The 25,007-nt window shown below is 36.2% G+C and overlaps 1 protein-coding gene across 8 annotated transcripts; it reads left to right on the top strand.

The window, feature by feature from the left end:
• The first annotated feature begins 607 nt into the window (after positions 1-607).
• EXOC1 (exocyst complex component 1) lies at positions 608-24,898 on the top strand. Of its 8 annotated transcripts, none has more exons than XM_032187474.1 (21): positions 608-704; positions 3,414-3,547; positions 4,414-4,544; positions 5,281-5,440; positions 6,319-6,339; positions 7,084-7,271; positions 8,197-8,424; positions 8,669-8,801; positions 8,990-9,099; positions 9,620-9,673; positions 12,285-12,434; positions 13,804-13,909; positions 16,982-17,026; positions 18,231-18,394; positions 18,877-18,987; positions 19,470-19,546; positions 20,099-20,327; positions 21,504-21,687; positions 22,670-22,869; positions 23,188-23,382; positions 24,249-24,898. In XM_032187474.1, the coding sequence occupies exons 2-21, from the start codon at positions 3,424-3,426 to the stop codon at positions 24,399-24,401; spliced, it is 2,763 nt and encodes a 920-aa protein (XP_032043365.1). In that variant the 5' UTR covers positions 608-704; positions 3,414-3,423; the 3' UTR covers positions 24,402-24,898. The 8 variants fall into 8 exon arrangements, with proteins under 8 accessions (XP_032043365.1, XP_032043367.1, XP_032043368.1 ...); XM_032187475.1 differs by having other exon boundaries at positions 701-761; XM_032187476.1 differs by lacking the exon at positions 6,319-6,339.
• The last annotated feature ends 109 nt before the right edge of the window (positions 24,899-25,007 follow it).

Here is a 25,007-nt window from a genome sequence, read left to right as displayed (position 1 = left end):
CCAAAGACTCTCATTTACTTAAGGGATAAAGCCAAACTTGTAATGTTTTTCACAGAATATATATTAATCTGGTGCTGTGGCCTAACTTAGTTATGACAGTTCCCTTGCAGCTGTGCTCAGATAGAATGCTTTCTCACTTGAAATCCTAAGATTTTACACTACATTGTAATGTATTGTCTTTATCTGTTAACACCGGGTGTACCTGCACTTCTTCAGCAAATGCTCTCGTCTCCTACAAGCTGCACAACTTCTTCACCACCCTGCCAGGAGGTCTGCTGAGGACACAGGGACACCAGGAGCCCGCTGATGGGCTCGCCGGGTCTTTCAGGAGGAGAGCTCCCTCATCACACCCACACGGGTCACTGTGGAGAGATCACACTGGCCTTATTTTCTTGCCCCTCACGACCTGTAATTACACAGCCAAGTTCTGACAGAACAGCTAACCTCCCCTAGCAGCTCAGAAGCGGGCTCCCTGCCCTTCCTTATCTCGGCAGAGGTTTCCCAGCCCCTTTCCCAGCTCCCACCCACACCACACAGCTCCAGCACCGCCCTCTCCCCCCAGCACCGCCCCGAGGGAGGCGGTGCAGCCCCGGCCCGCTCCCCGCTCCCTTCTCCGCCCTGCCCGTTCCGCCGCCGCCAGGATCACATGAGAGGAAGCGGCGGAGGTGCCGCCGCCTTCCCGTTCCCCTTCTTCTCCAGCCCTGGTGAGGCACCATCGGCCCCTTCCTTCCCCTCCGCTCCGCCCGGGGCCTCGGGCTCGGGTAGGAGCCGCGGCGGGAGCGGGGCGCCCCTCCTGGCGCCGGGGGCGGGTGGGCTGCCGCTACCGTGAGCGACCCCTTGGCGTCTACACAACCCCCCCATAAGGGTTTTGGTGTTCAGTGGCCGATCAGTAGTATTTACGCAACCCCCCCGTTAAGGGTTTTGGTGTGAAATGGCTGCTCTTTGACTCCTATGGAGTCTTCCCCGTGTATTTCCTGGGCTGGCTCCCTCGGTGGGGTGGTGGTGTCTTGGATAGGTTTTTTGTAAGAGAAGATCTGTTTGTAACGTGACTGGAGAAAAATGCAGTAGTGTTGGAAGGGATTTATTAGGCTGCCATACAGTTATCTTAAAGCATTTTTTTTTTTTTTTTTTCTGAGGAAGCAGCTTTATCTCCAGCTCCTCGCCTTGGAGATGCCTCATCCCTGGAGGTGCTCAGGGCCAGGCTGGATGGGGCTTTGGGCAGCCTAGTCTGGTGGGAGGTGTCCCTGCCCATGGCAGGGGATTGGAACCAGATAATCCTTAAAACAACCCCTTTCCAACCCAAACCGTGCCCTGATTCGTGTATGAAGAACATAGTGATGTGCTTGCTTCTGACCCATCGTGAGGGTTTTGACTGAGAGTTGAATTTACAGTGCAGGTTGGACTACACGTCAGAGTAAGTCTTGGAGCTCAGGTTTAATGTGTTCTGTTTTATGGGAGAGGTGTATTCTGCACAGCCCCGACAGCTTGTGTGGGCACTGAAATGGAGAGTTAGCAGGTTGCAGCAGTCTGAATGTGGTTTAGACTAGAAGATAAAACCTAAATTGGAAAGGAAAGGTGGTGTTGGTAAAATGAGTTGGGTTGTCAGTGCTTTGCTTGTCTTAGGCATCTGCCACAGAGTAACAGAAGCACGTCCTGCTGCAATTTGGAAACAGAAGCTGGGCCCAGCATTGGATGAAGGGTGAGGAAGGCTGTTGGATAGCTGCTAACAGCGGATTGTTACTTAGGGGTGTCACATAAACAGCATTGCTTTGAGTGCTGTGAGCTCTGTACGCTGGGCAGAACTGATTGCAGCTTGGTAGATGACCTTTGTTTTCCCAAAGCTGTTAGGTCAGTGATCATTAAACTACCGAACTCCTTCAGCTGACACATGGTGGGAAGCAGAGCTGAGGAATAGTGGGACATAAGACTAAAAGCAAAATCGGTGCCTTTTCTGTTTCCTATGCCAAGGGAATGCTTTGTTCACTGTAAGTTTGTTACAGGAAGCAGCCCAAGTATCTCCAACAGGAAAACGCAGTCTAAAATTCAGCTCCACGTATTGTTTCAGCATCAGGCAGCATAGCATGGGATGTATATCGATCGTGTTCGTAACGCACCATAGAATTTTAAGGCACAAGTTGAGAGTAATGTTGGAGCTCCTCTATTGAAATAAAAACATTGAACCATGATGTCTGTGCGATGCTCTTCTTACTCGAACTAGAGCAATTTCTGTAGTGTGAGGATCTGTTCTGAATCTGGTAAATACTATTAATCCCTTCATTTTAGGAAGTTTCTTTCTTTTTAGCTTATTATCCCTGTCACCCCATTATCTTTTTTTTTTTTTAGAATCTTTTGGGGTTTAGACCATGCTTTGCTAGAGAACCAGGTGATTATGATGAAAGTCTCTTTCAGAAATTTGTGACTGTCTCAGGATTTTATTCTTGTTTACCACACAGTTAATTTAGTATTATTTTACCTCTGCAAATCCTGCAAAGTGCTCCCAGTCCTCCCCCCCCCCCCCCAATCTTTCTACCTCTTTGTCTGCCCCTTCACATTCCCCAAATTACCTGAAAGCCATGTTCTTAATGAGGGAAAAAAAAATAGAGAACAAACTGTAAGGTGTTTGGAAAGTTTTTGTGCTGTTAATGGCAATGCTCCTCACATGTGCAGCCTGATGGCCTGGTTCTATATGTGACTACATCATTGATTTTAAAGCTGCATCTGCCGCTGTACAAGAAGATGTAAAGGGCCGTCCCTGATGTCCTTCCTTGTGCAGTCTTCCATGTGCATTGTGCAGGCTGTGAGAGTGAATAAATGATGTCTGTTTGATATCTTTCAATCAGAAGTCCTTGTTTTTTAGCATTTGTTTGTAGAATAGGTGGTTCAAGGTCACTGCCTGATTCCTGGAAGAAATCTCTTGATTTATTCCTAGGCATACATACTTTCTTTCTCTTTTAATGAAATATGCTCCCTTTTGCTCCCTTGCCAGATGAGAAACTCCATAAATACAGACCGAAATGTTTTCCATTTCTGAGCTCTGTCCATGTACCAAATAAAAGGTTGCAAACAAGTCAAACATAGTGGCAACCTACTCATAACGGGTTTACTGTGTCTTCAAATCAAAGTTTCTACCAGCTACAAAGATGCATTTTGTTCTTGTACATTACTGTAACAAGTCACTGACCCTCCTGAGGATAAAGAGGAGTAAGAACAGGCTGTTACATTTAATAGCATGTGCCAGCTGAGGAGAACAATGAAACAGGTCTTTGCAAAACATTTTAAAAATCAAACAAACAAACAAACACTTAGTCCTGATTCTAGATATGCAGAGATCTGTTTCCATAGACTTTTTGCGTGTTAAACAATCTGTGTGTTAAATGTGCCTGAATGTATTATGACTTCTTAAAATCTTTCAGCTGAGGGAAAATGACTGCAATCAAGCATGCTTTACAGAGGGATATTTTCACTCCCAATGATGAACGCTTATTGAGCATTGTGAATGTATGCAAAGCAGGGAAAAAGAAGAGAAACTGCTTTTTATGCGCAACAGGTATGTAATACCACATCATATTTTTTTAATTTCATCGTTGTTTTTTTTTATTCAGTTATATTTCTCTTAGGTTTTCTTTACAATAAATTATAATATTATTTCTTGCCCTTATAAAACAAGTGCTTCAATTTCTAATGGAGAAAATCAGTTGTAGCTTATACATGTGTTATTGCTTCTTTTAAGAAAGGAACAAAAGTATTGTACATTTATATCTGGATCTCTATAATTTGGGATGAAAGATACAAATTTATTTTTGTGGGACTGGTGTGCTTTTGAAGTAGGCTTTATCTATTGCTCAAAAGGAGGATTTAGTAGACATCGACGTTGATCAACCTAAATAAGGTGCAACAAGGAATGCTGGTTAGAGTTCAAGGCAGAGCACTGTAGAAACACATAGGAACTGACTGAGGAACTGAGTTGTGATGTTCCTTTGAGTATGTGTATTTTATTATATATAGCTGGTGCTTCGGTCCAATCCATCAATTAATTAGCCTGCTAGGTTTTTGTTTGTTTGTTTTTGCTTTTTAATTTAAACTGAGGAATCTTTTTTTTTTTTTTTTTTTTTTTTTTTATTTGGAATGTAATCTCCAATGACTTTGGTGCTGTTGGGGATGTGGCCATAGTCTTGCTGTATCAAACATCAGTAAATTGGGTTCAGTATTTTAGGAGCTGCGTATGTGGTGACTGATATTTCAACTGAGCTGTAGATATTGTGGATGAAACCTGTTTCAAGGAGTATCTTTTCATGTAATAAAAATTATCAAATCTCTCCTACAAATAACTCACTTCAGAAGTTGAAATACAGCAGAAACGGATGTTACAGTAATTCGAGCATTTTGAAATTACTCTTCTACTTCCTTTTGCAGTGACAACAGAACGACCAGTGCAAGTAAATGTGGTAAAAGTGAAAAAATCTGACAAGGGTGATTTCTACAAAAGGCAGACTGCATGGGCACTTCGAGATCTTGCTGTTGTCGATGCCAAAGATGCTGTTAAAGTACGTGCAATTTTGTAGAACGCCTAGAATATTATAACACCCTTTTATCAATTATAGACCATACAGAGTTCTTAAGTGTCTGTAGAAAGGAAAGCATTTATTTTAATCAAATGTTACCAAAGCTGTGTCTCATCAAGGAATAAATCTAGTTGAAATACTTCTTATAGTAGCTTTTTATGTAGAACCATTTAAGTACCAAATATTTTTTTCTATCCTGTTTTGTGGTATTAGATACTATCTCATATCTATATCTATCTATATCTGATAAAGATATAATACTGCGTGTGTGTGTGTGTGTGTGTTCATAATCTTCTTCCCTTGCCTGTTTCCCTGAGTCTCCTTGGATGTGTTGCATATGTTGTCAGTAATTCCAGCTACCATTTTTGTCACCAGGAAGCTAACACAAGGCCTTAGACGTTTTGGGGGTGGTGTATCAGGACAGACAGCGCTCTCAAATGTTATTTGAAACTCTCATAGATCTCTGTACAATGTTTTTGTTGCCTTGTTTGCCTTGACAAAATGCTATATTCATAGCATAAATTTTGCTTTTTCACTTCCAGTGTTTTAGCTTTTCATTAAGGCACATCAGGGTGCCAGTATCAGTGCATCAGCTAAAGGTTGTCATCTGTGTAATTTCATTTTATTCTACCATCTCAGTAAGTAAATGATTTTCTGAGCTGCAGAGATTATTTATTCATTTAACTGTTAAGCTTGTAATATATCCTGTCTTCTGCAGGAAAATCCCGAGTTTGATTTGCATTTTGACAAAGTGTACAAATGGGTTGCAAGCAGCACAGTGGAAAAGAACACTTTCATTTCGTGTATCTGGAAACTCAATCAGAGATACCTTAGGAAAAAAATTGACTTTACTAACGTCAGTTCACAACTTTTGGAAGGTAAGTTTCTGCAACTGCATGTTCAGTGTAAAGTTTAGTAATTATTGATGTAAAGCAGATGTACTAAAAAGAACCAAAATCCTAACCCTGACTTTTTTATTATTCAATTTTATATTTTTGAAGTCTTCCGATAAACAAGGTGACTAGATAACAAATTTTCTATCAGAAAATTAGATAACAGAAATCTCTTAACTGGATCAAAGTATTTCAGTAATGAAATGCTGAATATTGATACATGTATTGTATTCCTAAGGTATTTTCTTTTTGAACAAAATAAAATCTACCTGCAAGATTTGGTAGGTCTAAATGAGTAACAAATCTGATTTTGTTCTGGTTCTCAATTGCCATGAATTACAAAGATGCTTTAAAACGTGATACTTCGATAGCATTCTAACCTTTAGATGAGGTTTTTCATCTGGTTTCTAGTTTACGTGTAGTGAATCGCGTTAAATTCTGCTGGATCCTATTACAGCTAACTGATTTGGATGCTAAGAAGTCTTAACATCTTGTTTGCTCGTGTTGTATTAAATATTTTTACATTCACATTGTATTTTAATAATTAAAACTTCCTAGTAAAGTGTAGTGAGTAGATGTATCTTACATTACTTCTGTAAGTAGCTAAATTGTAAATTGTTGTTAAATACTAGAGTAGTTGGAGCAGAGGAACTTGAAATAGAAGTGTAAAAACAGAGGGTAACATTTCTGTATGTTGATGTTGACTGAAACTTGTTTTTAACTGACCTCTAACTTTTCAAGTTCTTGCAATGTTAAAACATTCATACTTACTGCCACTTAAAATTGCACACACTGTTCATGCTTTGCCTGCTAATATTCTCTGCTTCCTTTCCTCTGCTTTTCCATACCTTTTAATTCTTCAGAACTACCTAAAGTTGCAGAAGGTGCGTAACACCTTTTTCCTTTATTCTGCTTTGTAAGAAATTTGTCTCAAATAATATGCTTTTTGTGTTTCTCTTTTTGTAAATAGGACTTTAAATAGCTTATAAAGTTGCTACAGATAAGAGATATCTCAATTGTTCTAAATAGTTTCTGCCTGGACAACACTAACGTTCTGTAAATTGCTTTTCAGTCGTTGACCGGTTTCTTCAATTAAATGCTGCAATGAGAAATCAATTCTGAAAAAACACTGTTATGTCATTCTCATTTACCTCAGTACTGGTTTTGCTACTTTGAAACTTGTCTTGAGCATCAAGACAAGTTTTATTTAATGATGTATTTCTTAAGTTCTCTAGTATGTTTACTTTATGCTCTGTCTACTGAGACTTTAGCTTCTACTAGTCTTCTGCTAACAATTCTAGAATAATACTGCAGTACGTTCAGATGCTGATTACCAGCATGAGAGGTCAATGAACAGAGACAGTATGTCCCTTTGTACTTGCAATAAACGAAATTGACAATTTCTATTTTTCTTATGTTGCATGATTTGGAAAGCATCACTGTAACCAGTTCTGGAAATCTTAATGAAACCCATGGAAGACTTGAAAAAAGTGTGTGTAGGTAGCAGATGCTCTTTATGGAAGTGATTTATTTATTCAGAGGTAGTTGAACTTAAAAGAGTTTTAAGAGTATTTAAACTGACTTTTCTGCTCTCGGTAATGTTCTTTTATTTCCTTTCTTTACGCAAGAATCAGTCCCAAGTGGAGAGAATCAAAGTGTAGCAGGAGGTGATGAAGAGGCTGTGGATGAATACCAAGAATTAAATGCAAGAGAGGAACAGGATATAGAAATAATGATGGAAGGGTGTGAATATGCTATCTCTAACGCTGAAGCCTTTGCAGAGAAGTTGTCTAGAGAGCTACAAGTGCTAGATGGGGTAAACATTTTTTTCTAATGTATGGTGTTAGCATATGGAGCTGTTTTCATTGATACTGACTATGCTGTGTTCTTTGAAAACGTATTTAACATGTTCTGCTTCATATTTAAATATATCTGCTCCTAAGCTGAACTACATCCTGTCTGTTATCAGCTTTTAAAGATCTTATTCTGGAGCGAATTTTAGGCTTTCAAAAAAGGAGGCATTCTGAATATATGGTTTATGAAGGTGGAGGTACAAGGAGAGAGAGAGAAGAGTCATTCATATTTATGTCAGTAGATGTGAACTTTTGTGCCTAAAATACTACCCTCATTGTAATTAGGAACTTCATTTAATCTGATAACATTGCAGTATTGAGATCTCTGTGTAACAGTACCATATTCTTTGCTGTTCTGCTTCTTAAAACAGCCCAACACTCCAAATGTCACTTAAGGAAGAAAAAAAAAAAAGGAGATGCAGGGGATAAAACAGTCTTGAGAAAATAGCCTACAAACTCCTAAAATTGCAAAGATATATATTTTTCTTACACTTTGAAAATGATTGTTACAGAGATTGTTGTTCTTGAAACAAAAAATGCAAGCTTATCACCTAAGCTCTTTTTCTGCAAATAAATGTTTTAAGATAGTAGGGATTATTATTGGGTTTTTATTTTTGTGCATTTAATTTTATTTAATTCTAAGAACTTGACAAAAGTTTTGGTTTTGTATCTTTCCTTTATGAAATAACGAAGTCTCATAGAATGAGACTGCTGTGTTCAAATAACACTTTAAAGGAGAAGTACTGTAAGCTTATACTGCTTTGTCTCTTTCATCAAGCACTTTGAAAACTGTCCATGTGACAGTAATGGAGACAGAAGAGGTTATCAGAATGCTTTTGAGATACAAAAAATGTCTCTTGAAATCTTATGGTTTAATTTTCTGTACAGGCAAATATCCAGTCAATTATGGCCTCGGAGAAACAGGTGAATATCTTGATGAAGTTGCTGGATGAAGCTCTAAAGGAAGTTGACCAAATTGAGATAAAATTGAGCAGTTATGAAGAAATGCTTCAGAGTGTAAAAGAGCAAATGGATCAAATTTCAGAAAGTAACCACCTAATCCATCTCAGCAACACCAATAATGTGAAGCTGCTGTCAGAGATCGAGTTCTTAGTGGTAAGCATTTTTATGGTGTATAGTATCGCTGTTCGTATTGGGTATACATTTCTTCTAGGTTGCTACCCTCTATGGTAACCACGTATGAAGTTTGTTTATGACAGTTGATTTTTCAGTTTTATTATTGCACTAACTTCAGTAAGTTTTTATAATAATGGCTTTGTATTTATCATTCTTGGATCATCAGAGTAGCAAGCTGTAACCTGCTTTTGGCTTATGGATGGTACTATCCATTATTTTGTAGAATCACATGGATTTGGCTAAAGGTCATATAAAAGCCCTTCAGGAGGGAGATCTGACATCTTCTCGAGGCATTGAGGCCTGCACTAATGCAGCGGATGCCCTTCTGCAGTGTATGAATGTAGCTCTTCGTCCAGGTAATGTTTTTGTTAGACTGCAGTCTAAAATACCAAATTCGTGATGGTAGTGCTTTCATTTTATGTGCCTTTCTGATCAGACTCACATGTCATTTCTATATACTGAAGGAATTGTGACTAGTGGTCCTTCTGGTGCCTACATACAATGTGTTACTATATATTTTGTACTGTGTTCTTTTTGTTTTTAGGACATGATATGCTTCATGCAGTCAAACAGCAACAGCAGCGGTTTAGTGACTTGCGTGAGCAATTTGCACGGAGGCTTGCCAGTCATTTGAACAGTGTATTTGTTCAGCAGGTATTATTTCTTATTATTTATGAAATACTCTGTCCCAAACTTCTAAAAAGAAAAGCAATCAAACTAAAATTAGACATGTTCTGCGATCTAAGTGGTAACTGAATGGACTGCTAGAGGCACTTCAAGCAGAGGAATTACTAAGCATTCCAAACTATAGTGACTAGAGGAATCTCTCAAATAAATAAATTAAAAACTACAGGTATCTGTACTATCTGTACTAATCTGTCCGAATTGAGCAAACCATGTAATATATGAACACATATTTTAGTTGTGAGGCTTGAGTAATTAAGAGGGGGAAAAAAAGCATTGAGTTTTAAGGATCTTAGGGACTGAGAAGAGTTCTTGCTCTCTCTACTTCAACGGCTGTAGAAGAAGCATACAAGTAAGATGTTTAAACCTTCGTTTTTGAGCCTTAACTTGAAATATTCAGAGATCGCTGTCCTGAGTTTGGTTTCCTAAAGACTAGATGTCTTTCTTTAGCATCGATCTTTTTATTGCTGTATTTTTTATCTCCAATTAGTTTACTCAGACCCTCCTTCAACTCTATAACAAGCCGTACTATCTTTCAGTTCCAGTGAGTACATCAGGTTTGATACAAGCTTTTCCAACTAATTTTTTTGAGCTTGACTTACTGAACTAGCAGCTGCATCTTTGGCTTTACAAATAAGAAATCCTTATTGGTTGCAGAACATCAGACTTACATCCCTTCTCACTTCCAGTTTTTTCATCACCTCTCAAGCTTTGTTGATCTGCTTGTAAGATGAAATTCCTCTAATTTATCTACAGAGTTTGCAAAGAGACACAGATTTAGATGTATGCTGGAAAAAAATATTTTCAGAAAATTATAATGTGTGTACAACTATACAGATACTACAGTTGTGTTAAACTGTAATATTTGTAAATAAAGGTAACTCATTATTTATACATATTAGTACAATAAAAGTTTTAGAAGTCCTAATTTTTTATGTATTAGTCTATATGCGACATTGGAATAGAGTTATGATGGATAATGGCATTTGAGGACACAAGCCTGTTTTTATGGCAGAGAAGCATTTCCTACGTTTTCTTTGCTTTGTGGGAGAATTTGAGTTCTACAGCATGTTAAAATTTTTGTCTTTACACAAAAAGAAGCTATGTTTCTTTTCGTAAGAAGCTATGCTTCTCCGATTAAATTTTGTATTTTGAAAAACAGCACAGGCCATCTCTCCTGGCCTCTAAATGAGCAAGTTAAAAATGGCCTATGTTAAGTACAGTCACAAAGTTTGAATATCAGAATCACGTGTCGAAGTGGCTGTTTAAGAGAGTGCCTTTTCTGATGTTCTGCGCTGAGGATTTTATTATTAAAAATGGTAAGAGATTATTATTACTACGTAATATTTTGTGTATTAGACAAAATACCTTTAAAGAGACTTCTCAGTGCTGTTGCAAATGAGTAACATTGCAAATTTGCAGTTTATTATTAATTCTGGTACTAACTCTGGCCTCATGTTGGCTTTTGTATAAACTCGTCCTCTGAAAAGTTGTGGCCTGCTGTTAGCTGCCCGGGATTAGTCAACAGGTAAAAATACAGCATCACTGCAAGATTAAGCAGGAAGAGTTCGTTAGATGAGCCTCTGCATTAAGCTTTCTGTGGAGATTAAAAAAAAAAAAAAAAAAAGGAAAGAAAGTGTATGTACCACATTTTGAGGCATGGATTCAAGTGCTGCAGGTATAACAGATTTCTGTGTTATCTTACGTAAAATGATATGGTTCTGTTAGGCTGATGAACAGACTGTTCTGAACTGCTGAGCCAGTTCTCAGTCCCATTTTTTTGGAAGGTAACTGGAATACTTGAACATCTGAAGTGTGCATTGTTTAGAATATTTATTTGAAAAATAAATACTGAAGGAGAAATCTAAATAAGACACGTTTCTAAATTAAAATGGCAAATTAAGGTTGTACAGGCAGCTGCTAATACAAGTAAGACATACTTTGATTCAGAGTTCAATAGATGAAAAAAAAAAGTTTCACCAACATGTGGGCCTATGTATATTAGTTTAGAAGTATAAAATTGTTCTTTTTTATAAACTTATGTAGTATAAACTTGTAATATATATTTGAAAAATTAGGAATAATTTGTCTGACCTTTCTAAAACACGTGTATATTATTATACTACAGTAACCAGAGATTAATTAGGCAATCTTTTTGTGTTGTTAGGGCATAGATTAATACTTAAGATCAAGTTCTGTTGCTGTATTCCTTACAAGCCTGGTTTAAAAAAAGGTTTTTCAGAAAATGTTAAAGCCATTTTGACGTTGTCCTCTGCTCTAACACTGAGCTAATGTGTGAGCATTCTGCTATATGGCTGAACTGCTGTGTCATCTTGCTTCTTGAATTGCCCAGGAAGCTTGTGAGTTCAAGCAAGTGAAAGCTTAAACAAGCCAGATACTAATGTTGTTCAAGAAATATGCTGTAATCCTCATTTAAAGGATATTATGTTTTTCAGGAGGTAGCCCAGAGAAAAGGTGGAGTGTAAACTTAGCAGCTTGCTGTTAAACGGATTGTTTTATGCTGCATGTCCTAAATTGCTTAACTCTAGTGTATGGTTACTGAAAGTATGTGTGTGAGTGCAGGAGAGCAAGTGATAGAATGTGCCAACTCATCTTTTTAAGATATGGCTCAAATGGTTTGGACTTCTACAGATTTTCAGAGGAGCATAAAGCTCGTAATTAACACCCAGGTCACCTGTTCATCAGTTTGAAGTGTCTTACAGTATATGGGAATAAGAGCCTAAGAAGAAGTACCTATGTTTGTTTTTTGTTTTTTTTTTTGTAATTTTTAGAGAAACCACGCAATAACCTTGGATTTTTTTTAAAAACAGTTGAACACTTGTCATTAAATCTTCACCTTGCATTCTTGTGCAAAAAAAAAAAAAAATGCCAAGCTGACTCACCCTGAAGGCAATACTGTAAACTGCAAGAGCCTTGCAATGAACAAGCTTACTAAGGTGCATTGTCTGCCAAACTCAATGTTTGTGTTATATTAAATATCTCTTCAGTCTGGGTCTGTAGACATTTTTTCTATGCAAGATATTTTGATGCTGTGCTATTTGTCTGAATTTGTCTATTTGGTCAAGTTTTTGAGGAAACTTCTTCTATGTTTGTATAGAGTTTCCTGATTTATTTTCATACTATTTCTTATCAAGGGCCACGATCAGAGTTCTACTCTCGCCCAGCACTCTGTTGAATTGACGTTACCCAATCACCATCCATTTCACAGAGACTTACTTCGATATGCAAAACTCATGGAGTGGCTTAAGAACACAGATTATGGAAAATATGAAGGGCTAACAAAGGTACGTGAAGTGCTCAAATGATGCTACAGAGTCTACATAATGGACTATTTTTGAGAGTCAAAAGAATTGTTTCTATCTGTGTGCATATTCTTTTAATATTCCTTTATTAAATTTAACTCACCGATCATCTCTCTGGAATAGGAAACTTCACTTTACATCTTTGTTGTGTCCTGTCTTTTTTTTTTCCAAGATGCTATCTGTGTCTCCGTTCTGAAGTATCACGTGAAGTGAAGGTTAATATATTAATGTCACATTAACCTTTACTTGAAACAAGTTTACCATTTTACAATCTAGTATTAAAAATTAAGTTACTTTCATGTTGGTGTGCTTGTTTACCTTTATGACGTTTTTATTTCAGCAGACTTCAATCTCTTCATTTCAGACCTCATTTTCTTCATTTCACTTGACTATCAAACTTCAGAGGTCTCTTGTAAAGCAGATCAAACAGAAACATTTTGGCTTTGTATATGTGTAATTAACTATCTTGCTTAAAACTGACATGAAGTGGAAGCAAGTGTTTGAATAGAAGTTGGGACAGTTGCTCCGTAACAGAACAAATCTTTTATTGAAGTACTACCATTCCTAAATCTTAACCATGGAAGATTTTAAATTAGAGTCCTAAAATGGCTTTCAAACACTTCTTCTTTTGCAAATGTTAAATGGCTGACACCTTGGAGGTGGTCTTCAATAATTTATTTATTTTTTTTTTAGTGTGTGTACTAAGTAACAAAATTCTGAGGTAAACAAGGGAAGAAAAATGTTGGGTGATTTTTGCCCATGAATAAAAAATTATAACCTTTGTACTAAGAATCTAAAGAAGTGATAACTTTCAGACTTCTTTCAGTCATTTTGCCAATTGTCATCTTAAAATTCAAGCTTATTTTTGGCAGTGTTGCAGACATTAATTTGGGATTCATTGAATCCTGTAGTAAGCACACAAGTACACTTCTGCATCCCATAGTTTTCAGGCATTCTGTTTTCCTGCTGAAGGTGTAATTAAGGACACCATATTCAGGAAGAGGTGAGACTGTGAATAACAGTGCTGAATTCCTTCCATTCTAATCTTGAATTAAATTCTGTAACGCTCTCACCTGTAATTCTATTTGTATGTATCACATTGTAAATGTTTCCTTATGGAGGAGGAGTAGTGGTGTCTGGTGCTCAATGGATCCACTAAGAAAATGAATAAAAACTACTCAAACGTCATGAATACATTTTTATGCATGTTGCATACATACATGTATATACAAATACAGTCTGAAACGGTTCATCGTTACTTGTTTACATGCTGTTTCTAAGATCTATTTAACTGTAATCAAAATAAGTCAGTGTGTTTACCTGTTAACTAACTTTACATTTTTAATTTAAGAATTACATGGATTATTTATCGCGACTATATGAAAGGGAAATAAAAGATTTCTTTGAAGTTGCCAAGATCAAGATGACAGGCACAACCAAAGAAGGAAAAAAGTTTGGTAAGCTTCCAGGAGGCATCTGTCTTTCTTTGAATTTTATTATTTGTCTATAAAATACTCATAACACCTACATCAGTTTTTTAACGGTCTAAAGATGTTCGTTTTTGGCAAGGTGAAAATTGGGTAAAAATATGATTGGCAAGATTTCTGGCTTCCCCAAGGCCAAAGTAGCACAACTGAAATATAGTGAAATTCAGTTGGATTTTGAAGAAGCTACTCTTAATGCCAGCTCTATTTGAGGAAACTTGAGATTTGCTTTGTAGTCTGAGACTAGATATGCTTGGTTAACTTGTAGGCCTTCCCATTTAAGGGAGTTGGTATTCCTGATAGGAGTAAAATGTCTAGTATGAGTACAGAAGTAAAGCTTTTAAATAAATAAATAACCTGAATAGTTAGAAAGCAACAGTAATGTAGAAATATTTATATTTTGGGTATTCTATATTTTCAAGTGCACTGTTTCAAAATGTTTAGGGTATTAGGATATCTGTCCTGGTTTACCAGTTTTTTTTTTGTTTTTTTTTTCCAAGTTTTAAATTCCAAATTCTAAATTCTAAGTGAGGTGCAGCTTGAACTTGTATGTTCTGCCATACCTGTTTTGGGTTCTGTTCGTGGTGGAGAGTAGAAAAAGGGAATGAGAGTAAGGAAGCAGGAGAGTGGTGAGGCTTTCGTTAAAGGAAGGGGAGGCAGGAAGGATTAGTCTGTTCAAGCTGTTGGACTTGGAGAGCAAGTGGTGCCGTAACCTGTCATTGTAACCTGTCATTGTCAGAACAGTTAAATTCCTAAATCTCGAAAAGCTATCTTACTGGAAGAACAAAATATTTTATCCTAATATAAACTGACTTTCAAAACATTATATCCTGGCAATTCATTTGTGATCTGCGTTTGCGATGAGACAGTTTTTTGTAGCAATTATATTCCTGATATCTGTAAGTGTTGTGACGTTGCATTTTGGAGAAAGAACTCCTCCAATTAACCAGTGTAATTGCTGCACTTCCAGAAGGCTTCTGTTGTGTGTTTGTATGAGCTCCAAGCATGTTTGCACAGGATAGTCTAGGAGGAAAGTAGCAAAGAATTTCTGACCACTGCTGTTCATTTGATTTTTGTTGTAGTTCTCGGTCATACTATGTTTGAGTTTTGCTGGTGACTGGTTTACGTACAAAACTTGACCCCAGGTGTGCAGTCTTCTGCAAAGTGGTAGGCACCAATTACATAGCCAAGACTGGAAGAAGTGAGGCTACTCCCAGAGTTCATAATATTATGAATGGTAATTAGGCCATTAAGTAATGGTTATCAGTGGCCATGTCATGAGGCTGCAAGAAAATTTGACAGTGAATTAGATCAAGAAAGCTTCGCTCCTCAGTCCTAATCATGTTCTTGTTAGTACCATTTACGAAGCAGGGAAAGTAAATTATGTATGTTTAAAAATCTGTTATATGATTTCACTTTATTTTAATATCAAGTTGTGTGTGTTTTGTAACAGTTTATAACAATATGTAATTTCAAAGGCTTCTATGTTGAAGGTAGTGATTGTAATGACTGGTTGCACTAATTCAAAATACATCACTTCTTAATAGTAAACTTATTTAAGAAACAGTGTAGGTGCATAATGCTCCAGTTGTACTCAGACGCTGAGGATGACCTGTTTCCGAGCTGTGTTGGTGTTTGTTCTTGCCTTTTTTTGTGCTTTGGGAATAGCACTGCTATAGGAATGCCTCAAACGCAGCGGGGATGCTGGGAGAATTCTGGCATTCTATGCTAGTGCAAGGTTCTTTGTCTGCATTTTTATGGCAAAAAAATAATCACATTCACACTTGTCTTCAGTAGTCTTTTTTTTTTTTTTTTCTTTTGAAGCCAAGACTTTGATACTTAAATACCATAAAATCAAGTGTGGGAAAGAGTGCTACTGCTGTCGTATGTCTATACGACGTGGCTTCTCAAAGGCCACTCTGATGCTTCTGATTGTCTGATCTTTGCCTGTAGGTTCTCTGCCTTTTATAATGCAGTCCCATGCATTTGGAAATTGAGGACTATGAAGAAGTGGGACAAATGCATGGCAGGTGCATATACTTAACATATCTGCCATAAACCTCCTTATTCCAAAATTGCACAAAACCCAAGATTTAAAAAACTAGGCTGGAATTAAATTGGACTTTGACATTAGAATTGTCAGTGGTGGTGGCTACTTGAAAACATCTGGTATTTAAGACATGTTTGTGGCATTTAGAAGTATTTACTCATTCTATTACAGTAGGTTCTGCTTGCCTGCTCCATTCCGGGGGGCTTGTAGCATCCATCCTCATCAAAATCTTCTTAATACCACATACTGCTTTTAATGTATGTATGCGAATGCCTTTTACTGGTTAGGTATTCTTTATGTACCACAAATGTAAGGAAACTTTACCATGCGCATTTATTCAAAATTTCACATCGAAGTCCACTTGTAGAAATTGGTTTATTCTGCACAAACCAGGAAGAAAAAAAAAAAAAGGAGCCTTGTATTTTTGGTGTTTTTTTTTTTTTGTTTTGTTTTTTTTTTTTTTTACTACAAATTCATTGTTTTCATCCTCTCCAAATTCTCAGTCATCAGTTTTTGATGCATTTTTTTTTATCATTTTTTTTTTCTCTTAAATTTAAGAGGTGGAATATATCTCTGACTCAGTACAAAGCTACATAAATGCATTTAAATTTCTTCATAAATAGTATTGATATGATTGGTCTTGGAAACTGAGTCCTTTGCAATATTAACTCCTATAAATAAACCCCTAACTTAATGGACTTCTCAATTTGTGAGACTTAAATACGTGTTACTAAAAACGTTTTTTAAACACACCATATAGGAAAAAGTGAAGTTTAATACCTAAGAACTTACTCTGTTTTCCATGTAGCTTAGATTCTCAATTTCTAGAATAGTACCTCTCCAACTAAATGTGTTTGCAATGTAGTTACTTGCTGCTTATAGTTCTCTGCATGTTTCTTTCCAGTTAGAGCTTAACTTGCATCTTGTGCATGGTTTGTGCAAACTGCATTTTAACTTGTCTTTGTCTTTGATGCTTGCAACCTAATCCATCCCAGCTACACTGCCTCGAAAAGAAAGTGCTGTCAAACAGGAAACTGAGAGTGAGTATAACTAGTTGCATTAGTTGATATTGTCAATGCATGTGTGTCAATGTGAAGTTGTAGCACTGCATCATGGAAAATGGACCTAACATGAAAGCATTTTGTTCAGAATGAAATACGCATTAGCAGAATCATTGTTTTTGCAAGGGAAAGTGAAGTACAGCAAAAATTGCCCAACATAGAAGTTGAAGTTTTGCAGGTAAAGGCAACATCTGTTTTCCCATGCTAGTAGTTGATCTAAAAAAAGTTTGTGCCTGAGATCTTACTTGTCTTAGTCTTCCAGCTCTTCCAGAAGGTTGAGATAACGGCTTTTATTAGATAAATAGACTTTGTCTTGTTTGTGCCCTTAGACCTGGGCAGTTACGTTAAGATACCAATATAGCAATTAAATTAAATGTGCAGGATTACTTTCAAGTGCCTTTATGGTTGAGATGTGAGAAGTTTACATGTGGGTCAACTATAGATGACTTCTTCTGATGTTTTTTTTTTATTTTCGATTACTGACTTTCTCCATCCTGTTTCAACATATCTGAAAATTTCAATCACAAAGAAATAAAAATGCACCTCACCTATGTGAAGGCCACAGAATATGAGAAACAAATGTCTGAATGTTAGTTATGATCAAAGGGATGGGGGTAGCAGCAGAGTTCACCTGGGATTGTAGATCAGGCAAAATATAGCTATGGAGCCAAAAGGACATTAACAGTAGAAAGACCAAGTTCAAGACGGATGGTGTCTATAAAACTTCTTATTATTCCCCTCTTTCGGATTAATTCTACTTCTTATGGTGGCCTTTGCGCAAAGCATATATTCACAAAGATCATAGCTGATCTTTGCTTTCACGGACAGTATTTATCCTAGTATTGCTTTGTTTGACAGTTTTGTGCCTTTTATACCCTTTTCATAATTTTACAATGTGTAAAATTGTACAATGTACAATTGTTACAATGTGTTTTCATAATTTTACAATACTTAGATATCTGCATTGTACTCAACTTTGAAACTTGAAGTACTTCAGTTACTTTTTAATGAGGAAAAGATCGGTTTATAGCAGAAGCATTTTCAGCTTAGATGAAAAGTGATTTATTTTTTTTTAATGTACAAGATCAAAAGTTGCTAGTGGCCCTGCGTTCTGTAATGAACCTGTTCTTGAGTATTTTATTCTACCTTTGCATCCCTCTTTCATTATTTCTTTATTTAACAGGTCTTCATGGAAGCTCTGGAAAATTGACTGGGTCTACTTCTAGCCTAAATAAACTCTCTGTTCAGAGTTCAGGAAATCGTAGGTCTCAGTCATCCTCACTGTTGGATATGGGAAACATGTCTGCCTCTGATCTTGATGTGGCTGACAGAACAAAATTTGATAAGGTAAGACAGAAATGTTACTTATGAATCCTACCTACTTTTGGATTAAAACTGTCTTGCATATCCTTCTCAAGTATAAAAAAGTACGTATTTTTGGAGTAAGGGGGAAAGGAATGGTTCTTCCTCTGAGAGATTAAAAAATAATTTTCATGTTCTCCATTAATTCTTTTGATGGAAACGATTATTTTTATTCTACTCTCTCTAAATCCTTGGTCTTTTTGTTTGTCTGTTTTCTGGGAGGAAATATATGCCTGTATAACAAATAAATGAATGTTGTTGAGAAAACAAGAAAATGTTGTTGAAGATGCAGGTAACACTTCTGAAAATTAAAAACTGAGCTGTTTGCATTTCTATTAAATAGAAATCAGCCTTCTAAACCTTACTGAAGATGGACAATGAAATCCTAGGAAATAAACAAATAAAATGAGTATTTCTTGCTGTTCAGAATATTCAATGTATTGATTAAAATATTTGTTTGTCTTTAGATTTTTGAGCAAGTTCTAAGTGAACTGGAGCCCCTGTGTCTGGCCGAACAGGACTTCATTAGTAAATTTTTCAAACTACAGCAACATCAGGGCATCTCAGGATCAACAACGGTATGACTCTCTTAATTCAGTGACAGAACTTAAATGCTGAACAAGCCTTGTGAGGCCTGTTTAAAATATAACTTTGGAATTTATCTGGCAATTGTGTGATATGGCTGATCAGTCATTTGTTTTTCTCTATCAGCTGGCAGAATCTTTGTTTTATGGCTGACTGATACAAAATCTATTGAAAAAGAAGAAAGAACCAAAACTGTTTCTTTTGGCATTGCATTTTTTTTCTCATAAGCTCACACTAAGCATGCTGTTTCATGATATTACGTAGGAAGGCCATGGAAAGTAATTGTATATAGCACTGAGAAACATGACCAGAGATCTTCTACCAGAACCCAGAAAACCATTGTATTTACTTTGGGGAAAAAAATAAAAAATAATAAAAAAATCTGATGATTATACTGTTCTTGTCAGACATGCTTATCAGTTAAATTTGGAATTTGAGATAAACTTTCAGCTTCCTACACTTTTTGTTCTTACAGAATGAAGCTGAGGAAATGGATGGAGGAAATCTATCTCGTTCATACCCTTCTGGTGTTCCACAAACAATATCATCGGAGTATGTGCTGATGTTATTTATTCTTAGTTCACATGTAGGCTTAAGAACTTCTTTGTAATATAAAGCTTTTTTCTCTGTAGTAAACTTTTCCCTTCTAGTGAAAATGAATAGTGAACTCTGAATTTGTAACTAGACACTTAATGTGTCAGCAAATATTAAAAATAATAATTTTGCATATAGAATTAATATTTATGTCTACAGTAGAATAAAGATGTGTGATTTTCAAGTGAAACTGGGGTTTATAATATGTAAAACAGGCTTTGCAAATTATGCTTAGCAAAATTCTGAATTTAAGTGTGAGCCAGATTCTACACAGGATATTTTGTTGGAATATCTCATACCTGTGACTGCTGTTGTTTTGTTTGTTGTTTTTTTGACCATGAGGCATTGGCATTTTATTTGTCACTTAGCAGCATTCTGAAAATCATGAGACTTGTTGGGTGAAAATTGGACTTGGATCCAATAAATTTATCCTAAAAATATGTATCTAAGAACATGTAAAATAGTCCAGTAAACTGTCAGAGTAATACTTCTCTTGTGCATTTTTACTAGGAAGGACATGATCCGGCAAATGATGACAAAAATATTTCGTTGTATTGAGCCTGAACTGAATAATCTTATAGCACTGGGGGACAAGATTGATAGCTTTAATTCCCTTTATATGTTAGTTAAGATGAGTCATCATGTATGGACAGCACAAAATGTGGACCCAGCTTCCTTTCTCAGCACAACACTTGGAAATGTTTTGGTGACTGTCAAAAGGAACTTTGATAAGTGCATTGTAAGTTCTTTAGTTATTCTGATTTAAGATAACTATAATATTATAGGAAGCCCACTTCCATCATGTTTGATTTTGCATTTTTATAGTTAGACTTTTTGCCATAATTTTGAAGTGAAAATGAGTAAATTCATTGCTAGTATATTGGCCTTAAAAAAAAAAAAAAAAAAAAAAAGAAAAGTAATCGGTGGTTGTGTTTTTTTCCCCCCTCTCCATTCCACTTTTCTTGAATAATTAGCTGTTTGTAAGAAATATGACCACTCATTAAGATCTTACGCCTGTGAGCTAGATGACTGTTTTAGTTGTTTTCAACTTATAGTCTTATTGAAATCAGTCAAGTAAAATACAGCTCTCTGACTTTTTCTTACTTTAAAAAACAAACAAAAACACTCATGGACTTAGGCTCACAAGGGAAAAGCAAAACCTGCATCATTTGCCAAATAGACTTCTCTTCCATGTATTCAGCTATCTTTATCTTACCTAAACCAGTTTTTTGTAGAATGTTAAAGTGGCTAATTTTTTGGCAGTAGGAGAGACAGCTTCTACTGCCAAGGAAATTTGCCTTTGTTAATACAACATGACCATTATATGAAATTTGGCAAGTTTAGTGAAAACGTTTGTTAGTATAACTAATGTTTTTTAATTGTTATAAATGTAATTTGACTCAAGGCCAACGTAACAAGACTAGTCATTCATGATCAGCTTAATGCTTAAAATATTTTGAAACTGACTCTTGGATTATACTCAGAAATAAAATTTCAGTAGAAGATCAGTGAAGCTTTCAGTGGCGGAATGAATTGTTTGCTCAGTTGATTCTGAAAAGCAAAGTTCCTTGTTTTAGATTGTGGAATGAAAATCCAACTATCAGTTGCTAATTGCTTCTGGTGGATAAGTTGTCATCTGTTCTTAATACTAAGTAAGCAAGCAAAGGAACATAAAAGCTGGAAGACCTTACTTGCCTATCTTCCTTTTTCCTTCAGTTATTTCTTGTAGCAAATTCATAAGGATAAGAAGGGAGGAAAACTCAGATTAAAAGATAATGATTTCCCTGTTTGAATACATGTTAACTTTTTCAGTGCCTGCAATTTTTTTCACTAGTTTCTTTTACTAGTTGTTACAGGGTCTGGAATTGTACACTAGAGACTAACATCTTTTTTTTTTCTTTGTTTTAAATTTAAGAGTAATCAAATGAAACAGATGGATGAAGTGAAAATCTCAAAGAAAAGTAAAGTTGGGATCCTTCCATTTGTTGCTGAGTTTGAAGAGTTTGCAGGCCTTGCTGAATCAATTTTCAAAAATGCAGAACGACGAGGAGATCTAGATAAAGCCTACATAAAACTTATTAGGGCTGTTTTTGTCAGCGGTAGGTGTTCTGAGGTGGTCATACTTACTAAAATGATTATTTTTTCTTATGTATATACATTGCTCCAATTAATCGATAATTTATTTTAAGAGTCTTTATTGCAAACTATGTGACCAACATTGTGCTGACATTTTGGTTATCTCTATTATCAGTAGAACAGTGTAAACCTTTTGACATAATGTATGCTTTAAAAGCAAGCTAGGTATTTCCCTTTGTGCCTATTTGCGGAGTAACTTGGTTGTGATGGGGGAAGTGGTTAAGGGCTCTGGAAGGAGAGAGGAGCAATGCTACACACCCAGCTACTCTACATGCCCAGTCTCAAGTGGTTTCCTCTCTCTTCTGCCCCAGTGTAGCTTAAATAAGGAGATAAGTCTGGGTGGGATCTTTATTTTATTATTAAAAAAAAATAAAATAAATAAATGCCAGGGTGGGGGGTAAGAGAAATGCAAGACAAGTTTGGAAAGCAACAGTAATTCTGACCATGAAACTAATAAGCAAAAAAAATAAAGTGAGAAGTAGATGAAGAAAGAAAGGAAGGGGGGAAAAAAAAGGTGTTGGAGTTGTTATTGAAGAATTTTGCTTTAGCAAAGAGGGGAGTTAGCAATTTTTTTAAATAGTTCTGTCACATGAAATTTATAAAGGATAATGAAAGCATGCTTAACGAAAGCCTCCACAGAACATGGTGGTAGTTTTTCAGTTATGTAAATGACCATATGTAGTCCCTATTTTATGTCTGTTGATAAGTGATTTTTTTTTTTTTTTTTGCATACTAATAATATAACCTTAGGGTCTGTACATATCTGATATCTACTTTTGAAGGCACTCAACTATCTGTTCATTTAGTGGCTGCTATGGTAGTAATTCATACAAATGGTTATATTTGTGATAAAATCCAAAATTCCTGTTCTGGCAATGCTATGGTTATCAGTTTTTCTGAATTTGGTTGCTCTTTTGGTATTTTAAGTATTTTGCTTCCTTTCAGTTGAGAAAGTAGCTAATGAAAGCCAGAAAACACCCAGAGATGTGGTCATGATGGAAAACTTCCATCATATTTTTGCAACACTTTCTCGGCTGAAAATTTCTTGTCTTGAGGCTGAGAAGAAAGAAGCCAAACAGAAATACACCGATCATCTTCAGTCTTACGTCATCTACTCACTCGGACAGCCTCTTGAGAAATTAAATGTACGTATATTTGAGTTTAGCTATATAGTTTAAAATTATATGGAGTAGCATAACTTCCTCTTACATGTTTAGTTTGCAATCTCTGGTATTTTTGTCAGTGCATCTGTAACAATCCCCATTTACTATTTTAGAATCAAGCATGGCTGCCAAGAGTACCCTACTTCTCTTCTCACTTTTTTTTCCTTCCCCAAAACCATTTGTTTAAGACACAACTGAAGTATAGTCAGTACAATTTCATTGCCATGAAAAATCTGGTTATTTTCGTCCAAAAATGTGCTGTGGTCTATGGTAATCATTAATACTATTATTATTTTTTAGCATTTCTTTGAAGGTGTTGAAGCTCGTGTGGCCCAAGGTATACGAGAAGAAGAAGTAAGCTATCAACTGGCTTTTAATAAACAAGAGCTTCGTAAAGTCATAAAGGAATATCCTGGTAAGGAAGTCAAGAAAGGATTGGATAATCTTTACAAGAAGGTAGACAAACATCTCTGTGAAGAAGAAAACTTACTTCAGGTAAACTAAGTCATAGTTTAAAAGCATCTATTGTTTACAGAAAGGCTTTTATTGTCTTTTATGTATATATTCTGTAAGACATACCTAGTTTCGGCAAAATTCTGGAAACCCTTGAATTTTGAGCTGAGACTTTTTTTTTTTTTTTTTTTTTTTTTTTTATAATCCTGCTCCGATTCTTTTTGGTGTAATGAATTCATTTGAACTATAATTGGTAGGGAGAGAGTTCTGGAAGAAGGACAGCTAGGGGATCATAAAGGAACCATTAGTGAGTGATCTCTATTCTGCAAAATACACTGGGAGTAGAAAGAACTAGATTTAAATCAACTGTTAACCTGATAGGAAACTTAGGTACACTATAGCAGAATATGCTTTCAATTAGACCTTTTCTGATGGTATATTACTGAGGTCTTTTAGTACATTCTGTAAACTTTCTCACTGGACTATAAGATAAGGAGGTTTAAGAGTTAAGCATACACTAAGAGCTTTTTAAAGCCTGAATGTGAATTAGTAACACTAATCTAGTTTGGAGTGTTCTCTTTAAAGACAAAAACAATACCTATTTTAGGTATTCCTTCTAAATGCATAAACACACCTTCTCGTCTTTATTTTCTGCTTTGCTCTGTGGATTTGGTAGTAGTGATGTAAATATTAAAGACTTTTAAGAAACGTAATGGGTAAAAATCTTCAACCATTTTTTTAATGCAGCAACTCTCTTTACAGAACTTTGCTTTTGACAAGCTTTAGTTTGACACCTCAACCGAGAATAAATTAATGAGCCTGTGTCTGGTAGTTCACATTTAGCTTATTGTGCCAGTTGACATTTCCTGAAGTTTTCTTTTTTTTTTTTTTTCTTTTTTTTTGGGCAGGTTGTGTGGCATTCGATGCAAGATGAGTTTATACGACAGTACAAGCACTTTGAAGGGCTGATAGCTCGCTGCTACCCTGGATCAGGGATCACTATGGAATTCACTATACAGGATATTTTAGACTACTGCTCCAGTATTGCACAGTCTCATTAAGTGAAAAAGAAGCTAGCAAAGTTTGTGCCTCTGTTATACGGGAATCAAACACTAAGTGCTGTTTGTTTTTAAAAGGTGGATTTCCATATGTATGCATAGCTAATTGTCATATACGTCAAGTCTCTCTCCTGCTTGAACTATCTTTCAGGGCAAAATGAAACCTTTGGTAATTTGTTGCTCATCAATTATGTTGAAGTACTGTTTGAAAGCATTAATTCTGTGAAACACTTCGGATATAGTTTTTCCCCTCCCATAATGTTGAGATATTGTTATTTATAAGCTGTTTTTTTTTTTTTCTGAAAGCACCAAGCACTACCTTCGTAGTACACAAAAGGGGTACTACTGTCTTCACTAATGTTTTCCATCTTGGGAATTATGTTGGCGTTAAAGACTACCACATCGTTTTCCCTCCCTTACTGCAGAAGGTATTCGTGTTCTGAGATATAACGTGGTCGTGGCTATAACTCTCGATTAAACTGTGTACATCATACGCTTTATTTATGTGGTGTGTTGTTTTGAAACGGGAACAAAACGGGGAGCGATTCCTATTGTTACTGCTGCGGGTGCTGAGATAGCAGGGGCAGGGTGGGCCGGCCCCTGAGGGCG

The sequence above is a fragment of the Aythya fuligula genome, chromosome 4 (assembly GCF_009819795.1).
Source record: "Aythya fuligula isolate bAytFul2 chromosome 4, bAytFul2.pri, whole genome shotgun sequence".
Classification (NCBI taxonomy): domain Eukaryota; kingdom Metazoa; phylum Chordata; class Aves; order Anseriformes; family Anatidae; genus Aythya; species Aythya fuligula.
The sequence above is the reverse complement of the archived record's forward strand: the minus strand, read 5'-3'. Positions and strand labels throughout refer to the sequence as shown.

Excerpts from the sequence above, each read along its gene's own strand:
- EXOC1 (XM_032187474.1), top strand. The coding sequence starts at position 3,424 with ATGACTGCAATCAAGCATGCTTTACAGAGGGATATTTTCACTCCCAAT. Across the intron at positions 4,545-5,280 it reads ATGCCAAAGATGCTGTTAAA|GAAAATCCCGAGTTTGATTT; the intron begins GTACGTGCAATT and ends TGTCTTCTGCAG. Across the intron at positions 17,027-18,230 it reads TGTCAAACAGGAAACTGAGA|GTCTTCATGGAAGCTCTGGA; the intron begins GTGAGTATAACT and ends TTTATTTAACAG.